Source organism: Lolium perenne, chromosome 7 (assembly GCF_019359855.2).
Source record: "Lolium perenne isolate Kyuss_39 chromosome 7, Kyuss_2.0, whole genome shotgun sequence".
Taxonomy (NCBI): Eukaryota; Viridiplantae; Streptophyta; class Magnoliopsida; order Poales; family Poaceae; genus Lolium; species Lolium perenne.
In genome coordinates this window covers 288,783,991-288,802,888 of record NC_067250.2, presented here as the reverse complement: position 1 = coordinate 288,802,888, position 18,898 = coordinate 288,783,991, and the positions used below count along the sequence as shown (strand labels likewise).

The window sequence follows — 18,898 nt, the reverse complement described above, 5'->3', positions numbered from 1 at the left end:
CGCGCCGCAGAGCGGCCGGAAGAAGACGAAGAAAGAGGCCGCCGCCGCAAGCCAGCTCGCCGAGGAGGAGGCGAAGCGCGCGGAGGAGGCCGCGATGGCGGAGGCGATCGCCAGGTCGCTTGCCGACATGGAGGAGGAGAAGCGCGCGGACGACGCCGCATCGGATCGGGCCAGCGCGATCGGCAGCGCCAGGAGGCGGAGCAGCAGCGGCGGCTGCTGGACCTGGCCGCCGCACGCCAACTCGCCGCCCGCGCCGCTCCAACCGCCAACGACGATGTCGCGCGGTACCGCCGTCCTGCGACACCTCCATCCGGCGTCGCTGTCCCCGTCGTCGACCTCGAGTCCTCCGACGACGACTGGTACAAGCCATCCCCGGGGTGGGGAGACGCCGGCCAGGGCAGCAGCAGCCAGGCCGCGCAGCCGAAGGCCAACGACGACGGCTCCGACGACGACGGCGACGGCGACTACACGGTGTTCTACCGCCATTTGGGCATGTAGAGCGCCGTGTTTTAAAATTAGCGTTTGAATTCACCTTGCCGAATTCGAAATATAGTCGAATTCGGCCTCTATGTATGAACTCCGCCCGTTTTAGTCTAAATATCATTAAATTTAGTCTATATTCACCCGAATTTAGCCGAAGTTTGTCAAGTTTCCGTTTTTTAAATTCGCATCGTCGACTTCGCCTGGGCACGCGGCTGGGAAACTACTGCCCCCCACGCCAAACCTTCCTCCAATCCGGACGAAAATTTCTCCGGATTTGGGCGTGGGGAGCGCCAACGAGTGGGGATGCTCTAAGCAGTTCACGCACCGACTCCTCCACTCATACCCGGCGATATAAGCACAACACCCATGCATGCATGAATCCCTCCCAAACCCTAACCATCTCCCTCAAGCTACCACACGAGCGCAGCAGAAGATCCACAAGGGGATAAATCGGGCATATCTACATGGCGGAGATGTCCGTAGCGCCGGTGCGCTCCATGGACGACGGCTTCTGGCTGGAAAGGGACCACCACGACGACTCCGCCGCCTCCGACGCCGTCGTCTCTGCTTACCTCCTCTCCGACGTTGACGTTCAGGCAATAGATGACCTGCTGATGGGGTACCAGGACGACCAGTACGAAGAGGAACAACATGCGCTTCTTCTTCACGGGGACCATGGAGACGCGGCCGGTTCCGAGGATGACTACGAGGAGGACAGCGATGATGATGACGATGATTCGGAGGAGGAAGAGGAAAGCGACGGCGAGTTTGAAGAGCTCTCGTTGTTACAGATGCTACGCCCCACGAGGCACATCCCGCGGTTCCTTGGAGGTTCGGCCCCGCACTTCGTCACCGCAGGGACGACGGGCGGCTACATGCGGGTCGCCGCCGCGGACGCTCCGCACCAAGAACAAGAAGGAGGAGGCGAGAGGCACATCCTGGTGCACTACCGCTACACCCGCTTCTCGGCCGCATCGTCGTCGGACGGCAGCGTGGAAACGCGCGGGAGCACGAGAGAGCACCAGCTCCGGTTCATCGCCGCCGCCGGCCACGGGGCCAGGTCGCTCGCGTGGGCCGGCGCGTCGCTGTCTCACCTGATATACCCTGACGGCTGCATCAAGCGACTCCGGGAGCTGTGGACGAGCCTGGCATCACAGGTGAGCCTCCCGCCAGGCGCCGGGCGCGTCGAGGTGTTCGTCGACGTCGGCATCCTCCGGAATGCGAGCAGCACGGAGGCCAGCATGGACCACATGCGCGCCGCCCTGGAGGGCATGATGGAGAAGCCCTGGCCCACTCGCTTCACCGGCATGGAGCTCAACCTGCCGGAACCGGTGCGGTGCGGCCACGACGACAACGACACGGATGGCGAACAGAGGCCGGCGAAGCGAAGGAAGGTGGTGGCCACCGAGGACGAGGAGAGCTGCAGCGTCTGCTACGAGCTTCTCAAGGGCGACGACCTCGCGGCGTGGCCGGGATGCGGCAAGCCCCACGTCCTCCATGGCGCGTGCATGCAGGCCGTCCTTGAGAGCAACCCGTTGTGTCCGATGTGCAGGCGCGATCTACACATCCAGCCCAAATTCTAAGTTCGACCAGTTGATGTGCAAATGTAACTTGTGTATGAAACTAGCTATTCTTCAGATATTATTTGTTTGCTGAAGCATAGCTTTCTTCACAGACTGATGAATTCAGCTGTATTTGATTTAAACAATGTTCTGTAACAGCGCCCTCGGGCTTAATGGAATGGAAATCTGTTTGTTCAATTATGCGTGGTGAGATTGAAGAGGAGGAATCAATCGATAGGTTGTACTTACTATGCAATTAGCTATTCTTCAGAAATTATTTGCTGCTGAAGTATATAGCGTTCGTTCAAAAGGATAGATTGTATGAACAAAGGAATCAATCAATAGATTGTACTATGCAACTAGCCATTCTTTAGAAATTATTTGCTGCTGGAGTGTATATAGCGTTTGTTCAGATTAATGGTTGATCAGGTGTATTTGATTTCAACAATGCTATGTAACAGCGCCCTCGGGCTTAATGGAATGGAAATGTTTATTTTCAACTACTTTTGGGGTGAAACGATATACATCAATTGAACTTTTCATTGACATGTAGTTCTAGGTGGAGAAAAAATTCTACACAGATCCCCCGGAAGTGGTAACAAATAATTATGTATAAATTTACAATCAGGGCCTTAAAGGATACATTGTAGTATTTTTTCGATAAAGAGCACATATTAATATCGGGAAGATACCAATTACATCCAGCCTCTGCAACAATGTTATGTCCTAATGGCATAAAGGATGCACATAGCCAAAAAAGAGAGAAGAATAATTTGCAAAAAAAAAGAATTACAAAAAAAAATCCCGCTAGAGTGATCCATTTCTTGAAACAGCAACACTGGCACCACCAAGACTACACCAGAAGATCAGCTTCTTCATAAGTGACGCCTTCAAGAAGGAAACAGTGCATAAATGATGTCGTCACCCGATCATAGATTTTAGGTTTTCACCCTGAAGAAAGTCCTCACTCTCAAAACAATATCTTCAACAAGAACATTACCAGGCACAATCAATTAAGACCAGATCTTGGATTTTCACCCTGAAAGATAATACTCTGAACTTCTCCTGTGCACTCGTCCCCACATACAAGTTGTTGTTTCAAGCCACGAAGTACCAAGCCAATTCCACATCACCACCAAGATCCGACCATCATTGTTATTACACCGATCCCGGTTTTCATGACCTTCTCCACCAGCACCATGAAAGGAAAACGAGCTCCATGATATTAATAGCCAGCAGCGCTTCGAAACGCTCCCTCTGAAACCAAACGGTCAAACTAAAAACATGAGTGCGCACAACCGAAACCACCCAATCCAGCAATCTTCGGGCATTATTCGCACAATGAATTTCGCTGGCAGGTTCTTCTGGAACACAACAATACAAGCATCCGATAGATCTTCAACTTGGTGCGAGAAGAATCCGAGGACCGCCGCCTTTATTCAGATCGGACCCCAACGGCACCGACCATCCCGGGTCAGCCGAGGCAATGCCGGAGACGCTAGGCGCAGAAAAACCCTCGCCTGAGCAGCGCCGTGCAGTCCAGCTGTCGACCCTCCAGCGTCGACAGCCAAGATCGCAGAGAGGCATGCTGCCCCTAGCCAGATGCGCCTCTCAAGGGAACTCAGCAGCAGCACGCGTCCAGCAGGACACCGCGCCGCCCCGTAGAGCCCCTTCCAGGCGCGAACGCGACAGCCTTGGCCCGCCAGCCCCGATGGGGCACAGATCGAGCCTTCGCTACAGCGCTGCCACTCGGGCACCGCCAACCGCCAGCCGCTCTCCATCGATCCCCAGCTGCGCCCACCGCCCCCCCCCCCCCCACGCGTCTCCTCCAGGCCGCCCAGAGCTAGATCGCCTCGCGTCCGCCCGCACGCGTGGAAGGAAAACGCCCTCCGCCACCTTCCTTGGGGCGCGCCATGGCTTTGCCGGCGGCCCCTCCGGCGGCGGCAATGCGGGGGAGGAAGGGGAGGAGGCCTAGTCCCCGGCAGCTGGGGTTTCCCCCGAGTCGCTAGGCGAGGGTGACGCGAGGGCAGGGGCATCGTGTCCTTTTCGAATATGTAGTATGACCAAAGGAATTAATTAAGCTATGCACAATCGCCTGTAGTCTATAATATAAGCGCTCTACACATCCAATGGGTGAGAGGGTTTTCCCACAAGTCATAGTGTGGGAAGGTGGCCTCAGGAGTCCAGTTCGTGTCTGGTGAGTGATCATCACATCCTCCACAAAGGTTGCCCATGGCATGTATAGGGGTCGCCGAAGAACTTCGACAGGATCCCCTTGTCTGGCTTGATAGACTTCAGCCTATGGCGCCCCATGTACTGGCGGAAGCCGACGATCAGCTTGGCGAAATTGCCGCCATGGGTCATGACAAACATGTCCGACTTCAGGCAAACCAGAAAGTCAAATGCAGCAAGGCTGGTTATATGCTTATTGAAATGCTCTATTTCCTACTTGCTTGCAAGATCTTCTTTGGTCACCTGCAATCAACAATGAAAATAGATCAGTTGTCTCTTGAAATAGTACACCTGCCTCTGGGCACAACTACAAGTAAATTATCTCAACCATTCTTATTGTTTTCCATTCTGAATTGGTAGTTTGCACTATGTCCATATGAAGGCAACAAACAAGATTTGCGGTAAAGCACGTACCAAATTGGGGAACATATTACTCAGTGGCGCCATTCTATTGTTTCCACCATAAACTTGCCCTGATGCAACATATATCCGAGTCTCCTTTGTTTACCCCATAGCACGCAGAATAAAACCTATTTCTTCAGGCTCAAGCGGACAGCTACCTTCTTTTCTCTTTTCCAGTGCTAAAGGCCACAAGTGAGATCCATTCTGCATGCAAGAGACGGAAGTATATTTAAGCATTGTACTCTGTGACCTTATTCCTCATCATTATCTGATTTCTAGATAAGCGGACAATTCACATTAGAACATCACCTTGAAGCGTCTTGGCCATTGTTTCTGTCTATATTCAGCCATCATTGCTTTCTCCTCTCTGGTTCCAACAAAATCACAAAATAATAGACCCACCATCCCTTTCTCGAATCGAAGATGAAGAGCCCTTCAAAAGCAAGAATAATCGAGTGTGAGATATGTAAAAATTTGGCAACTTCAAGCAGCTTAATCTGAAAACAGTTAGCTAAACTTACATGTACGGATTTACATTGCCAGTTCGAAGCTCTGCAATTTCTTCAATGCCAGGTAGAAACTTTAAGGCGTGATAATTAACTCTACATCTGAGCCGGTTAATCCTCATTACACTATAGCTATAAGTCACAACGATGCAAATGACCAAACAAGCTATAAATTCTGTGAAACTTGACCATGGAAGACTCTAATGTGAGGGCAGGGCTATAAAAATATTTACAGATCTCAAAATATATGAACAGAAGAGAACCATGAAAATATCAAAATGCTAATAACACTTACCCCAACCTATCAACAAAATGGCTTGATAGACATTATCTTTTTCTCTTTGATCCTTGGAAGCACATTGTCAACATAAAACTGTGTTGATGCATATTTTGGGATATATTTTACAGTGCGCCTACTAAAATCAGCATAAATAATAAGTAAAGTAACAGTTAATTATATAATATGTTTGCGCTGCATGTAAGCAGAATAACATATGCAACAAGCAGAAACACAGATACTTTACCTCACACAACAAAACACATTAATGTAACCAGGCAACTAAACATACAGATTGGCACCATTTTGCACCAGTCAGTATTACTCATATTTGCATAACATTCATAGGTAGTGGTTCAAAAATGAACAAAGTTCCGACCACTAGGAAAGATCTTACCCAGTGGACAGACGGAATAAATAGGTTAAATGTTTCTTCAGATGATAAATGGATTAAATGTTGATATCAGTTCGCAAGTGGAAGAAACTATATGTATCAGCCAGCAAACTATAATGCCATAAAACTCACAATTGACAACCAATCATTAATAACGCACATTGCAGTTGGTACTGTACTTTGAACTGCTATAATAAACTGAGATAACAGTATCAACCAGTTTAGCAACATAATCTAGTCATTAATACAGATGCCTATTTCAGATGAAGAAATGATAGAAAACAAAGAGAACTTAGGAGAAGCAGAAACCATTGCAATGCCCCAGCAATACGATTTTCTTGCACACGCAAAACTCTCAGCTTCCAATATGGTGATAATTTGAATTGGACGAAAAGAAGTTTGCAAATGTCATAACTTTAACACCCCACCTTACTAAACAAAAGGAATGCCACGAGTACCTGCAAAACGCTGGCAGAAGGATACAATCCCATGGAAGAAATCCAGCAGAGTTTTCCCTATACCGGAGGACATCCACGACAGGCAGTTGAATGATATTAATAGAATAGGAACCACCAAATTTATAAACAAACCAACGGCCTCACGGGACCAACTAACAACTCAAACCACTCGACAAATGAGCACTAGAGACTCCACGATAGGTTACCACACACAACGAATGAAAAATCCACCAAGGACTAGTGAAGTTAATTGAAGGTTCACGAGAATGAATGAGCGTGTGAAGTGAGTGGAACAAGTTCTACTCCCATGATCCTCATATGCATATGCAGCTATCCATCTGAAACCTGAAAACAACAACATTGAAAATGTGAGTTCAAAGAACTTCGAAAGTAGCAAGTACAAGAAGGGATAGCAAGCAAGCATAATGCCACATACAAATTGGAGAATAATTATTCGCATATTATGCTTCACTTACCATATTTTCACTAAATATTGCCAGGCTATCTAGCCAATGTGGTACTAAGGTCATGTTATCCAAGAAGCATTAAGTCACTATGGATAAAAGAAACACGAGCCTTCATCCACCCATTGGATCTGAGGTGTCCAAAGTCACCATGTACTAGTAAATTGAAACCTATAGTTCCATGTAGCCGATGGATAGCGAACCACTCATGAAGTATCACCCACGAAAACCAACATGGCCAAGACCCAGATAAGCCAAACTTCATGGCATCTAACCCTGAGTAGGTATGGAGATGCATGATAAAAAAATAAAGAAGATAACTAAGGCAAAAAACTAGGCTATAAGCTTTTGTTGATAGGCTCAGGAGGGGCAACGTCCCATACTCTCACAAAGCAAGGATCACTTCTTGGAATGGGAGCAGCAAAGTGAGGATCGCTCCTTGGGATGGGAGGACCAATGTGAGGATCGCTCCTTGAAATGGGAGGACCAATGTGAGGATCGATCCTTGGAATGGGAGGCCCAATGTGAGGATCGCTCCTTGGAATGGGAGGATTCACCTGCGATGGATTTCTTTAACAAGAAGATCAAGGAAAACCAAACCATATCATATACCATAAGTACCATGGTGCATCAAAATATGCACAAGGGCGAAATATGGCTTCCTAAAACTGCGACATAAGTTGAAGCGTGACATGGAGCTAGGTGATCTACATCATTTGTCCCCAAGAACTATATATGTAACCATCAATAGTTTTTCCCATGTCTACTGAAACAGAGGGGCAGGCCCACAGGGACATGTGTTCTAAAGTGCATCACCATCATTCATATTTAGTAGTCCAAAGGAATAAGATAAATATAGATGGTTTGTCCATGAGATCTGAACTTAATTGTTACCATTAGAGAATAACAAAGTCTACGGAAGATAGTATGTAACAGTAAAGCAATTAGTTTGTGATGGGAAATCACACAATGCCCACCATCCCAACATGTACTTGCCTTTATCCATGATGAAGTAGTTGAATGGAGCCAACCCTTCATACCTATAGGCAAGCATGCACACAAAAGTCTCAATATATACCATGCACCACCATACAAGAAACATACAAGTCTCAAGCATTAGACCTAGTTATCGTATCGAAACACGGTGCTGGAGGAAGGGAATATGCATGGGAATTATCCATCCCATGTTTTATTTATTTATTTAGCCTATTTTTGAAAATAAAGAAAACAAGCACTCTTGGAATAGATAAGGCTATGAAAGATGCATCGAGACTCCGATTTGAGTAAATGACTAGTAAATTTCGACTAACTCGACGAGCCTGGTGCAGCCGTCAGCTCGGATGTTTGAGAGGACGTTTAATTTGAAAGTTCACATGAAGATGAGTATTAAAGGGGTCGGTGAAACCATGTAGTCAAATTCATGGTAGCGGAAAGATCCTTTACATAAGGAACTATTGATCATAGGCGTACACTCTGAAAATAATTGAATGAAACTCTCTTGTTTCGTCAACTTTGATATCATTAGTTGTCTCTGTAGCTGTCTCTCATGTCTGGTGTTCCAAGTAAAAACTTTTCAACTAGCTGGGTCACCGCTGTTTTAAACCCTGACTTGGAATCAGAGCCATAAACGAGTGATTCGGTCGGACGGACGATTGAGTTCTTAAAGCTTGCTTGCTCCATCGTAACCTTGGCAGTACGAAAGAAAGGTAGTCCATGATGGGTTTGAATACCTATTCTTTTGAGAAAGACAGAGTTAAGGTGATCCTTGGTCCGTTTAAAATCGGAGACACATCCAAATCGGTTCTTGCGGAGAATAGCCTTTTCCTTAAAAAGACCTAACTTCACGAAGCCTAGGAAGAGGAACAAAGGAAGGCGACAAGAAGGCCAAGCATGCCCGACGAGTCAACTCTTGCAAAATAGAAAATAGATGCCAACCGCACATGAATTGCAAAAATGCGGTTAGTGATTGATTGTGAAAGCAACAATGGAATAGAAAAATAAGAGTTCTTACAGTAAGAAAAAGCGCCAGAAGCTAGATGCAACATATACGTTTTCAATGCATATTCTGAAGTGAATTCTTCCTTCTTTTATTGCAGGAAAAGCTTCACTAGCTAGAGAAGTGATAAACGAAACTGCTTACTATCCCTTGCCCGGGTTTGCTTCTACTACTTGTTGAGTTGATGTTTAGGAAAGGATGCCAGTTTGGAACAGTTGGTGGAGCATGGTGAAACGCGCTCATTTGGAGTGGCTGAAACAGAAACGTACTCGAGAGCTACTCGTCTTCCTAAAAGCTCTCGCAATGCAAGACCAGTCCTAATGCAAGGATCCATATCGGAACTCCCATTTTGCCTGGCTAATCCGGACGGACCAATTTGAGTGAGAAAGTTGGTATCGGTACCTCTCAAGACAAACCTCTACCAATGAATTGAATAAAAGAGTACCCCATGAATCGAAAGCATCGGAGAGAGGCGACCTGGCAGCGGTCTCTGATTTGAAGTTCAAGAGGTAAGACTAAAATGGTCATCGGTGGAGATGACAAGAACCATTAGTGGATGGGAATACCCGGAGAAATTATGGGGTGTTACAATAACTATAGAGCTAAACCAAGCAGCAAAAGTCATCTGGTTAGCTTGTTTTACATAGGCATATTGTCTAGGGAGTAATTATTCCCTCCCTAGCAAGGTTAACGTCGATTCTAATATGAAAGAAAATAGCGCTCCCACAATAAATATCATTCAAGATTTTATCAAGTTTTTAAACCTGACAACAGCTAAGACAGATGAAAAGGTGAAACGGGGCAACTAACTTTATATTGGTGAATAACTCGTCTTTCTCTGTGAACCAGTCAGGATAGCTCGAACAATGCGCACATCATACTTCAAATAATTTATAAAATGATCTACATCAAATATATCTTCAAATTTCCTGAACAGAACATAAAGGTTGTCAAATATTATAGATACAAACAGGTGTAAACAAGGAGTCGAATAAGGAAAAAAATCCTACTCATCATTTCCGTCTGATCTTTCCATATTTGATCCTGCTTCAGCACAGACAAAATAAGCGTAGCGTTCATTATCTTAGCAATTGCGACAGCATTACATATATGCAAATTTATCATGTAGTGCAATTAACTAGTGAAGGTTCGATTTAAGGTACTTAAAATATTTTCGATACATAAATAATCTGGCACAGGAAGTTAACAAATCTTCATAAGGCATTAATTTCCAACGAATTTTAAGCTTGGAAACAAAAATAATAATCATGCGCCATTAAACGAGAAGACTTCAGTAAATTGATAGTGTGAATAGGTTGAGATTTGATCACGCTTATAAACAAACTTGCGTATCAAGGAATATCTCTACCAGATATACACTGCCGATTCTATTCTAGTTTTAACAGCCGCTATCGTGGCATGCCGCAGCTTGGCCATGCCGGGGTCGATGTGAGGAGTGTCGCGCCGTCGGTGGTAGTGGAAGCAGTTTGGATCGTCGGAGTGGCGTGTTTGTTGGCCGAGACCAGGTTCTCTCTAGTTTCGAATGAAATCTCATCAAATTTTGAAGATTTCAGTACGTACAAAAACATTTTTACTTCGGAGATTTCGTCAAATCCATGTAAAAATTAGAATGGTCAAGTAAAGTGCAAGTATTAGCTTTCGTGCGAAAAACATATCAATGTCCAAAGCATTATCTGTTTGCAAATGGGATGGAACAGACCATACACATCACACAATGAAGCACATATGAACGATAGTAACACTGGAGAACTAACTTGGGTTAAATTAACTTGGGAATTATACTATCCTTCAGCTCTGCCACCTGCTAGACCTATAGAGATTTCATTTTGGTGGAGAGATTGTCTAAAAGTTTTGCCCACCTTTAAAAATCTTGTTGTTTGTACTTTTGCACAAGGAAACTCCATTTTACTATGGAAGGATAAATGGACAGATGTACCTTTACAAGAGGCATGGCCACATCTCTTTTCTTTTGCTAAGAATGATTCCATCTCTCTCAAGAAGGTCATTGCTGCTACTGATCTCTCTAATTTGTTCTATTTACTTGTATCTAAGGAAGCTATGGTGCAGTTAAATCTATTTCAGGCCATGTTGCAGGAATTAATGCCAACTAATGATTCAGATTCATGGACTGTGCTAGGTAGTGCTTCTGTTAAAGTTTCTTTTGTTTATTAAGCTCTTATGGGGAATGTTTGTGCTATGCCTGCACTTAAATGGATGTGCGATGGTTGTTGTCAGCAGAGATAAAAGGTGTTCTTTTGGCTGCTCGTTCATAATCGCCTCAACACCAGGGATATGCTTCATGGAAATAATTTTGTGATGAATGATTATTCTTGTGCCATGTGTAATCAGCGTCATCTTGAGACGAGAGATCATCTGCTAGTGCCCCTTTGCTTTGTTGTGCTGGCTCAGTGGATTCCCCCTACCTTAGGACAGTTTGATCTTCGAGATACATCATCTAGTCTTAAGCTTGCTATCTCTAAGCCTTTCTTTATGGAGCTGATAATGTTGATTACCTGGTCTATATGGATCACTCGCAGTGACTTTTATCTTTAAGGCTGTTACTCCAATTGTTTACATATGTCGGGAGAAATTTAAAGATGAACTTGCCTTTCTAGTCCACAAAGCCATGAGGAAATCATACCATGGCATAGCTACTTGGATAGGTGGGCTTATGGCCTCTTTTAGTTGCTCATCTCAAGCAACTATTTTCTTCTTCTTTTTGTGGACTTTTGTTTCATTATAAATAAAAAATACACAGTTCAGCCTAAAAAAAAAAGTAAAACTAGAGATCAGCATTTTCGACAGCCATGTCATATGCACTCTGAACCATTGAAGTCTACATGTCGCACTCCCGTGCCAGCCCAATTGCTCTGAACCATTGAGCAACTGAGCCATGTCATATGTACGCTGAACCATTGAAGGGGACCTGAATCAATTGCTCAATTGTACGTATTTCAAGCGTCCTTACAAATATTCTTGTTTTTTGCCCTTTCCCTTCTTTTCTATGATGTACAGTAGCATTATGCTTGCTTCTACAATGGGATACTCCAAACTAGTTATTATACTTGCTTCTACAATGGGATACTCCAAACTACTTACAGGCGCAAATTCTAGGCCACTCCGAGCAAGAGCAGACCGTTGGACAGGAGCCAAGTCCTAGCTCTATCCTCATAAATATTAAAACTAAAATTCAAGAGTAATATAAACAGACAAAGAACACACGGGTGATTTGCTATTCAACAGGAAGAACTCACTATAACAACCAACAAATTACGCAGAACTATTATTATTTGTCTTGGATAATGTAAATGATAACAAATCCTTTTTCCAGCTACAAAAGAACCACCAGCATAACAACAGGGAATTATAAAAGCTTCTTCATCAGTGATCTCTCCTTGTCAAAAAGAGCTAATAGTATATATCTATGAGGGCCGAGGCCCCAACCATACACCTGGCCGCTCGAGTAATCTCTTGACTTCTGAGGATCAGCCGACCGGCCTAGTATACTATTAAGTTACTAGATTTTAATTAATTTACTCGTACATAATGCACAAGTACGGCAAGTGCCAATTGATTGTGTGTACGTACATATTGATTGTGTATATGCCGATCTCCAACGGGCAACACATTTCAAACGCTAAAAGGGACACGTTCATTTGCGTCGGCTTAAATGGTCAAAATTAACTGCGCGTCCGTTTCCGTCGGTTGGCTCCAGCGGCACGATGCATAAATTTTTTCCCCTTTGGTAAAGCCACAATTTATATTAATAAAAAACATAAAAAGACTTAGAAAAAGGCTAGAAAGGCCTGCTAAAACCTAGCTATTGGCTACTGCTCATCGTCGCTGACGAGGTCGATGAACTCCGACGTCGGCCATGGAAGCTGGTACGCCGGTGGTGGAGGAGGAAGGGCAGGCTGCGGCAACTTTGCCCAGGCCGTCAGCGGCGCATGAGGTTGTGCTGAAGGTCGCCACGGATCCCAGGCTATTGAAGGAGCAGCATCCAGCACGCGGTTGTTGGAACGTGTCGGCGTGGCCAGAGGAGTCGCCGGCCTCCCCTGCGCGAGCGCCGACTTGCGAAGCTGGATGGCGAGCCCGTCCCACATAGCGATCTCGTTGAGCTCGTCGAGATCGATATTGGCTAGTGCCATGGCAATGGCCTCCTCCTCGCTAATGTCCGGCGGTTGGGTCTCGGATCCCACATCCTCCCACTGTCGTCGTGGTCGCTGTCTCCACGCTCGGCCTCGGCGGCATAGTCACCCTCGTCGTCGACGTCCTCGTCCTTGCCGTCGTTCTCCTCTTCTTCCGCCGCGATCTCGTGGTCGAAGTAGTGGAGGTCGCCGAGGTATCCAGCTCGGCAACGCGCGTCGAACTCCCATGTCCCGAACGATATCCAGTTGTAGGAGTTCAGCGCGTACGCCGGATCTTCTGGGAGATTGGCTGGCAAGATGGCTCGGCGGCGGCGCACCTCGTCAAGGCGCTCTCGGCCCTCGCATGGCACGGCGGGGACCGACGCACGCCTGGAGTTGAGGTACCAGCCTTCTCCAGGTAGGTTTGCGTCCGACTATAGCACCGGCCGGTTTTCTTTCGAGAGGCGGCGCGCAAACTCGATGCGAACATATCGCCCGACCTGTGGCTTCTTGCTGGACCGCGAGCCGCTAGCCTCGTGGTCGTTCTTGGTTTTGCGGAACAGCCAACATTTCTTCCACATGGCGTCGGTCGGGTGGATATGGTGGACTCTGGCAATGGTGTGGTCGGGAAAATGCGCCGGCAGCAAAGCTTTAAAAGGCTCGGACACCATCTCGCCTTCAATATCCTGCCACTACGAAGCCACCCAACAGCGCACGCTCGCGGAAGCCGAGACGCGTCATTAATGTGGCCCCGAAAGCTGCAGCGCGCTGCTGCAAGTTATGCCGCGCTGAAGACGAAACATCTGTGCCGCTGCCAGGCGGGCCCGTGCGAGGACCGTGTGAACGACCGCTGCGTTCGCGCAGCGTCTGCAGAGACGTAAATCTACCGCATTTTTTGACGCTTGCCCCGTTGGAGATGCAGCAAGCGATCGGTCTCCCCCGATCGATCAAGTCAACGAGCCCCGCAACGAGTGTACCGGCTTTTGTTTGTGCGCGCAAAAAGACGACGCGTCTTTAATTTGTTTCTCCACAGCCTGATGCATACCAATTTGTTTGCCTAAAGCACGTCGGTGGGCGATCGATCGAGTCCGACTCTCAACCCGGCTGTGTGTGTCAACAACTTGAACTGGGAATCGATTTGGAGTCCGACTGTGTAAGCACTTCACGCACCGACTCCACTCATACACGGCGATATAAGCACACAACACCCATGCATGCATGAATCCCTCCCAAACCCTAACCATCTCCCTCAAGCTACCACACGAAAGCAGCAGAAGATCCACAAGGGAATCCATCGGGCATATCTACATGGCGGAGATGCCCCTCGCGCCGGTGCGCTCCATGGACGACGGCTTCTGGCTGGAAAGGGACCACCACGACGACTCCGCCGCCTCCGACGCGGTCGTCTCTGCTTACCACCTCTCCGACGGTGACGTTCAGGAAATACTTGACCTGCTGATGGGGTACCAGGACCAGCACGGAGAGGATCAACATGCGCTTCTTCTTCACGGGGATTCCGAGGATGACTACGAGGAGGACAGCGATGATGATGATGACGATGATTCGGAGGAGGAAGAGGAAAGCGACGGCGAGTTTGAAGAGCTCTCGTTGTTGCAGACGCTACACCCCACGAGGAAGATCCCGCGGTTTCTTGGAGGTTCGGCCCCGCACTTCATCGCCGCAGGGACGACGGGCGGCTTCATGCGGGTCGCCGCCGCGGACGCTCCGCACCAAGAACAAGGAGGGGGCGAGAGGCACATCCTCCTGGTGCACTACCGCTACACCCGCTTCTCAGCCGCATCGTCGTCCGACGGCAGCGTGGAAGCGCGCGGGAGCACGAGAGAGCACCAGCTCCGGTTCATCGCCGGCGCCGGCCACGGGGCCAGGTCGCTGGACTGGGCCGGCGCGTCGCTGGCGCACCTCATATACCCTGACGGCTGCAGCAAGCGGCTCCGAGAGCTATGGACGAGCCTGGCGTCTCAGGTGAGCCTCCCGCCGGGCGCCGTGCGCATCGAGGTGTTCGTTGACGTCGGCATCCTCTGGCGGACCAACAGCACGGAGGACAGCTTGGACCACATGCGCGCCGCCCTGGAGGACATGATGGAGAAGCCGTGGCCCGCCCGCTTCACCGGCATGGAGCTCAACCTGCCGGAACCGGTGCGGTGCGGCCACGACGACAACGACAGGGATGGCGAACAGAGGCCGGCGAAGCGAAGGAGGGTGGTGGCCACCGAGGACGAGGAGAGCTGCAGCGTCTGCTACGAGCTTCTCAAGGGCGACGACCTCGCGGCGTGGCCGGGATGCGGCAAGCCCCACGTCCTCCATGGCGCGTGCATGCAGGCCGTCCTCGAGAGCAACCCGCTGTGCCCTATGTGCAGGCGCGATCTCTACATCAAGCCCAAATTCTAAGTTCGACCAGTTGTGCAAATGTAACTTGTGTATGAAACTTGCTATTCTTCAGATATTATTTGTTTGCTGAAGCATAGCTTTCTTCACAGACTGATGAATTCAGCTGTATTTGATTTGAACAATGTTCTGTAACAGCGCCCTCGGGCTTAACGGAATGGAAATCTGTTTGTTCAATTATGCGTGGTGAGTTTGAGGAGGAGGAATCAATCAATAGGTTGTACTTACTATGCAACTAGCTATTCTTCAGAAATTATTTGCTGCTGAAGTATATAGCGTTCGTTTAAAAGGATAGATTGTATGAACAAAGGAATCAATCAATAGATTGTACTATGCAACTAACCATTCTTTAGAAATTATTTGCTGCTGGAGTATATGGCGTTTGTTCAGATTAATGGTTGATCAGGTGTATTTGATTTCAACAATGCTATGTAACAGCGCCCTCGGGCTTAATGGAATGGAAATGTTTATTTTTCAACTACTTTTGGGATGAAACGATATACATCAATTGAACTTTTCATTGACATGTAGTTCTAGGTGGAGAAAAAAATTCTACACAGATCCCCCGGAAGTGGTAACAAATAATTATGTATAAATTTACAATCAGGGCCTTAAAGGATACATTGTAGTATTTTTCGATAAAGAGCATATATTAATATCGGGAAGATACCAATTACACCCAGAGCCCTCTGCAATAATGTTATATCCTAATGGTATAAAGGATGCACATAGCCAAAAAAGAAAGAAGAATAATTTGCAAAAAAAAAGAAGAAGAATTACAAAAAAAATCCCGCTAGAGTGATCCATTTCTTGAAACAGCAACACTGACACCACCAAGACTACACCAGAAGATCAACTTCTTCATAAGTGACGCCTTCAAGAAGAAAATATTGCATAAATGATGTCGTCACCCGATCATAGATTTTAGGTTTTCACCCTGAAGAAAGTCCTCACTCTCAAAACAATATCTTCAACAAGAACATTACCAGACACAACTAATTAAGACCAGACCTTGGATTTTCACCCTGAAAGATAATACTCTTAACTTCTCATGTGCAGTCGTCCCCACATACAAGTTGTTGTTTCAAGCCACGAAGTACCAAGCCGATTCAACATCACCACCAAGATCCGACCATCATTGCTATTACACCGATCCCGGTTTTCATGACCTTATCGGCCAGCACCATGAAAGGAAAACGAGCTCCATGATATTAATAGCCAGCAGAGCTTCGAAACGCTCCCTCTGAAACCAAACGGTCAGACTAAAAATATGGGTGCGCACGACCGAAACCACCCAATCCAGCAATCTTCAGGCATTATTCGCACAATGAATTTCGCTGGCAGGTTCTTCTGGAACACGACAATACAAGCATCCGATAGATCTTCAACTTGGTGCGAGAAGAATTCGAGGACCGCCGCCTTTATTCAGATCGGACCCCAACGGCACCGACCATCCCGGGTCAGCCGAGGCAATGCCGGAGACGCTAGGCGAAGAAAAACCCTCGCTTGAGCAGCGCCGTGCAGTCCAGCTGCCGGCCCTCCACCGTCGACAGCCAAGATCGCAGAGAGGCATGCTGCCCCTGGCCTGATGCGCCTCTCAAGGGAACTCAGCAGCAGCACGCGTCCAGCAGGACACCGCGCCGCCCCGTAGAGCCCCTTCCAGGCGCGAACGCGACAGCCTTGGCCCGCCAGCCCCGATGGGGCACAGATCGAGCCTTCGCTGCAGCGCCGCCGCTCGAGCACCGCCAACCGCCAGCCTGCCGGAGTCGGTGCGGGGCGGGTGCGGGTGCGGCCATGATGAAGACGACAACGGCATGGATGGCGAACAGAGGCCGACGAAGCGAAGGAGGGTGGTCGCCACCGAGGAGAACTGCAGCGTCTGCTACGAGCTTCTCAAGGGCGACGACCTCGCGGCGTGGCCGGGGTGCGGGAAGCCTCACGTTCTCCATGGCGCCTGCATGCAGGCCGTCCTCGAGAGCAACCCGTTGTGTCCGACGTGCAGACGCGATCTGTACATCCAGCCTAAATTCTAAGCTATTCTTGTAAAAATGCGCAGTGTAACCTTTTATGCAGCTAGCTATTCTTTAGATATTATTAGTTCGCTGAAGTATAGCATTATTCAGATTGATGTGTATTCGGCAAATGGCCGGTGTATTCGTCAATGAATGAATCATGCATATCAATCAGCTGTATTTGATTTGAACAATGTTCTGTAAAGTGTCCTCGGGCTTAATTGAATGGAAATTTGTTCTTTCAATTATGTAATTGTGCTCTCTCGTTTATCCATCAATTGTTCTATTTTTTTTTGAAGTGAGACGCGGATATACATCATTTGGATAGTTCTAGGTGAAAAAAACTCTACAGAGATCACTAGAAGTGGTAACAAATAGTTATATAAAAGTTACAGTTACAGCCTTGCAGGGGTAGATTGTATGAACAAAGAAAACAATTAAGCTATGCATAATCGTCTACAGTCTATAATCTAAGCTCTACATATGCAATTGGTGAGAGGGTTTTCAAAGAGGTCATAGCGTGGGAAGGTGGCTTCAGCTCTTACATGGCGCGTGCATGCAGGCCGTCCTCGAAAGCAACCCGCTGTGCCCTATGTGCAGGCGCGATCTCTACATTCCAGCCCAAATTCTAAGTTCGGCCAGTTGTGCAAATGTAACTTGTGTATGAAACTAGCTATTCTTCAGATATTATTTGTTTGCTGAAGCATAGCTTTGTTCACAGACCGATGAATGAACCGTGTCGATCAGCTGTATTTGATTTCAACAATGTTTTGTAACAGCGCCCTGGGGCTTAATGCAATGGAAATTTGTTTGTTCAAAACGGATATACATCAATGGAACCTTTCATTGACGTGTAGTTCTAGGTGAAAAAGCTCTACGCAGATACATCAATTGTCCGTTATATGTAACAGCGCCCTCGGGCTTAATGGAATGGAAATATGTATTTGTTCAACTATTTTTTTTTTTTTTGAAACGGAGGCAAAAGCTTTGCCTCATCTATTAATTAAGAAGAAAGTGCTCGGTTTTTAGGAGAAACCCGAGCGAAAACCTACAACAATAGGGTCAAGCCCACACCAAGAGCACACCCACAAGAGAATAACAACAACAAAAAAGCAACCTCTAAACCAACTAGAACCGACAACCCAAGAGCACAACGTCGAAAAAAAATACATGACAGCCCAAAATGAGTCCATCACTTAAGCAGCTACTCAAACTTCCTTTGTTAGAGCTCTCCTCCTTATCCTTCTAATAGATACCTTCTTAAGAGACTTCTCCACCTTCTTGATCATGCTTTCTGAGGCTTTACCTGCCAAGACACAAGCAAATTCCTTGCCATATCCAGGACTAGCCGCCTCCAAACTAGCGAGCAAACCACAAAGCTCCTTTGCAAAACGAGCATCTGAGCTAGGAACCAACACTGCCCCATGGCCCAAAGAGTCGAGGGACTGGCAAGGCTCCGACTGCGGTGTCATGGCCACCTCCAAGGTCTCAAAAGAGCACAACGCCGACGGAACCTCCACAGGAGAGTCCCCATGCAACACATGTAGCTCTTCCGTGA

At 47.3% G+C, this 18,898-nt stretch overlaps 2 protein-coding genes and 1 pseudogene across 2 annotated transcripts; 2 read left to right on the top strand and 1 right to left on the bottom strand.

Annotated features, from left to right (window-relative positions):
• Nucleotides 1-947: 947 nt before the first annotated feature.
• LOC127326638 (uncharacterized) lies at nt 948-2,066 on the top strand. Its single transcript, XM_051353442.1, has one exon. The coding sequence runs from the start codon at nt 948-950 to the stop codon at nt 2,064-2,066; it is 1,119 nt and encodes a 372-aa protein (XP_051209402.1).
• A 2,038-nt stretch (nt 2,067-4,104) lies between these two features.
• On the bottom strand, nt 4,105-9,854 carry LOC127326684 (protein PECTIC ARABINOGALACTAN SYNTHESIS-RELATED-like; annotated as a pseudogene).
• Nucleotides 9,855-14,230: 4,376 nt separating this feature from the next.
• Nucleotides 14,231-15,331, top strand: LOC127326637 (uncharacterized). Its single transcript, XM_051353441.2, has one exon. The coding sequence runs from the start codon at nt 14,231-14,233 to the stop codon at nt 15,329-15,331; it is 1,101 nt and encodes a 366-aa protein (XP_051209401.1).
• Nucleotides 15,332-18,898: the final 3,567 nt, after the last annotated feature.

Bases quoted from the DNA above. Each gene is read 5' to 3' on its own strand.
- LOC127326637 (XM_051353441.2), top strand. From the start codon at position 14,231: ATGGCGGAGATGCCCCTCGCGCCGGTGCGCTCCATGGACGACGGCTTC.
- LOC127326638 (XM_051353442.1), top strand. From the start codon at position 948: ATGGCGGAGATGTCCGTAGCGCCGGTGCGCTCCATGGACGACGGCTTC.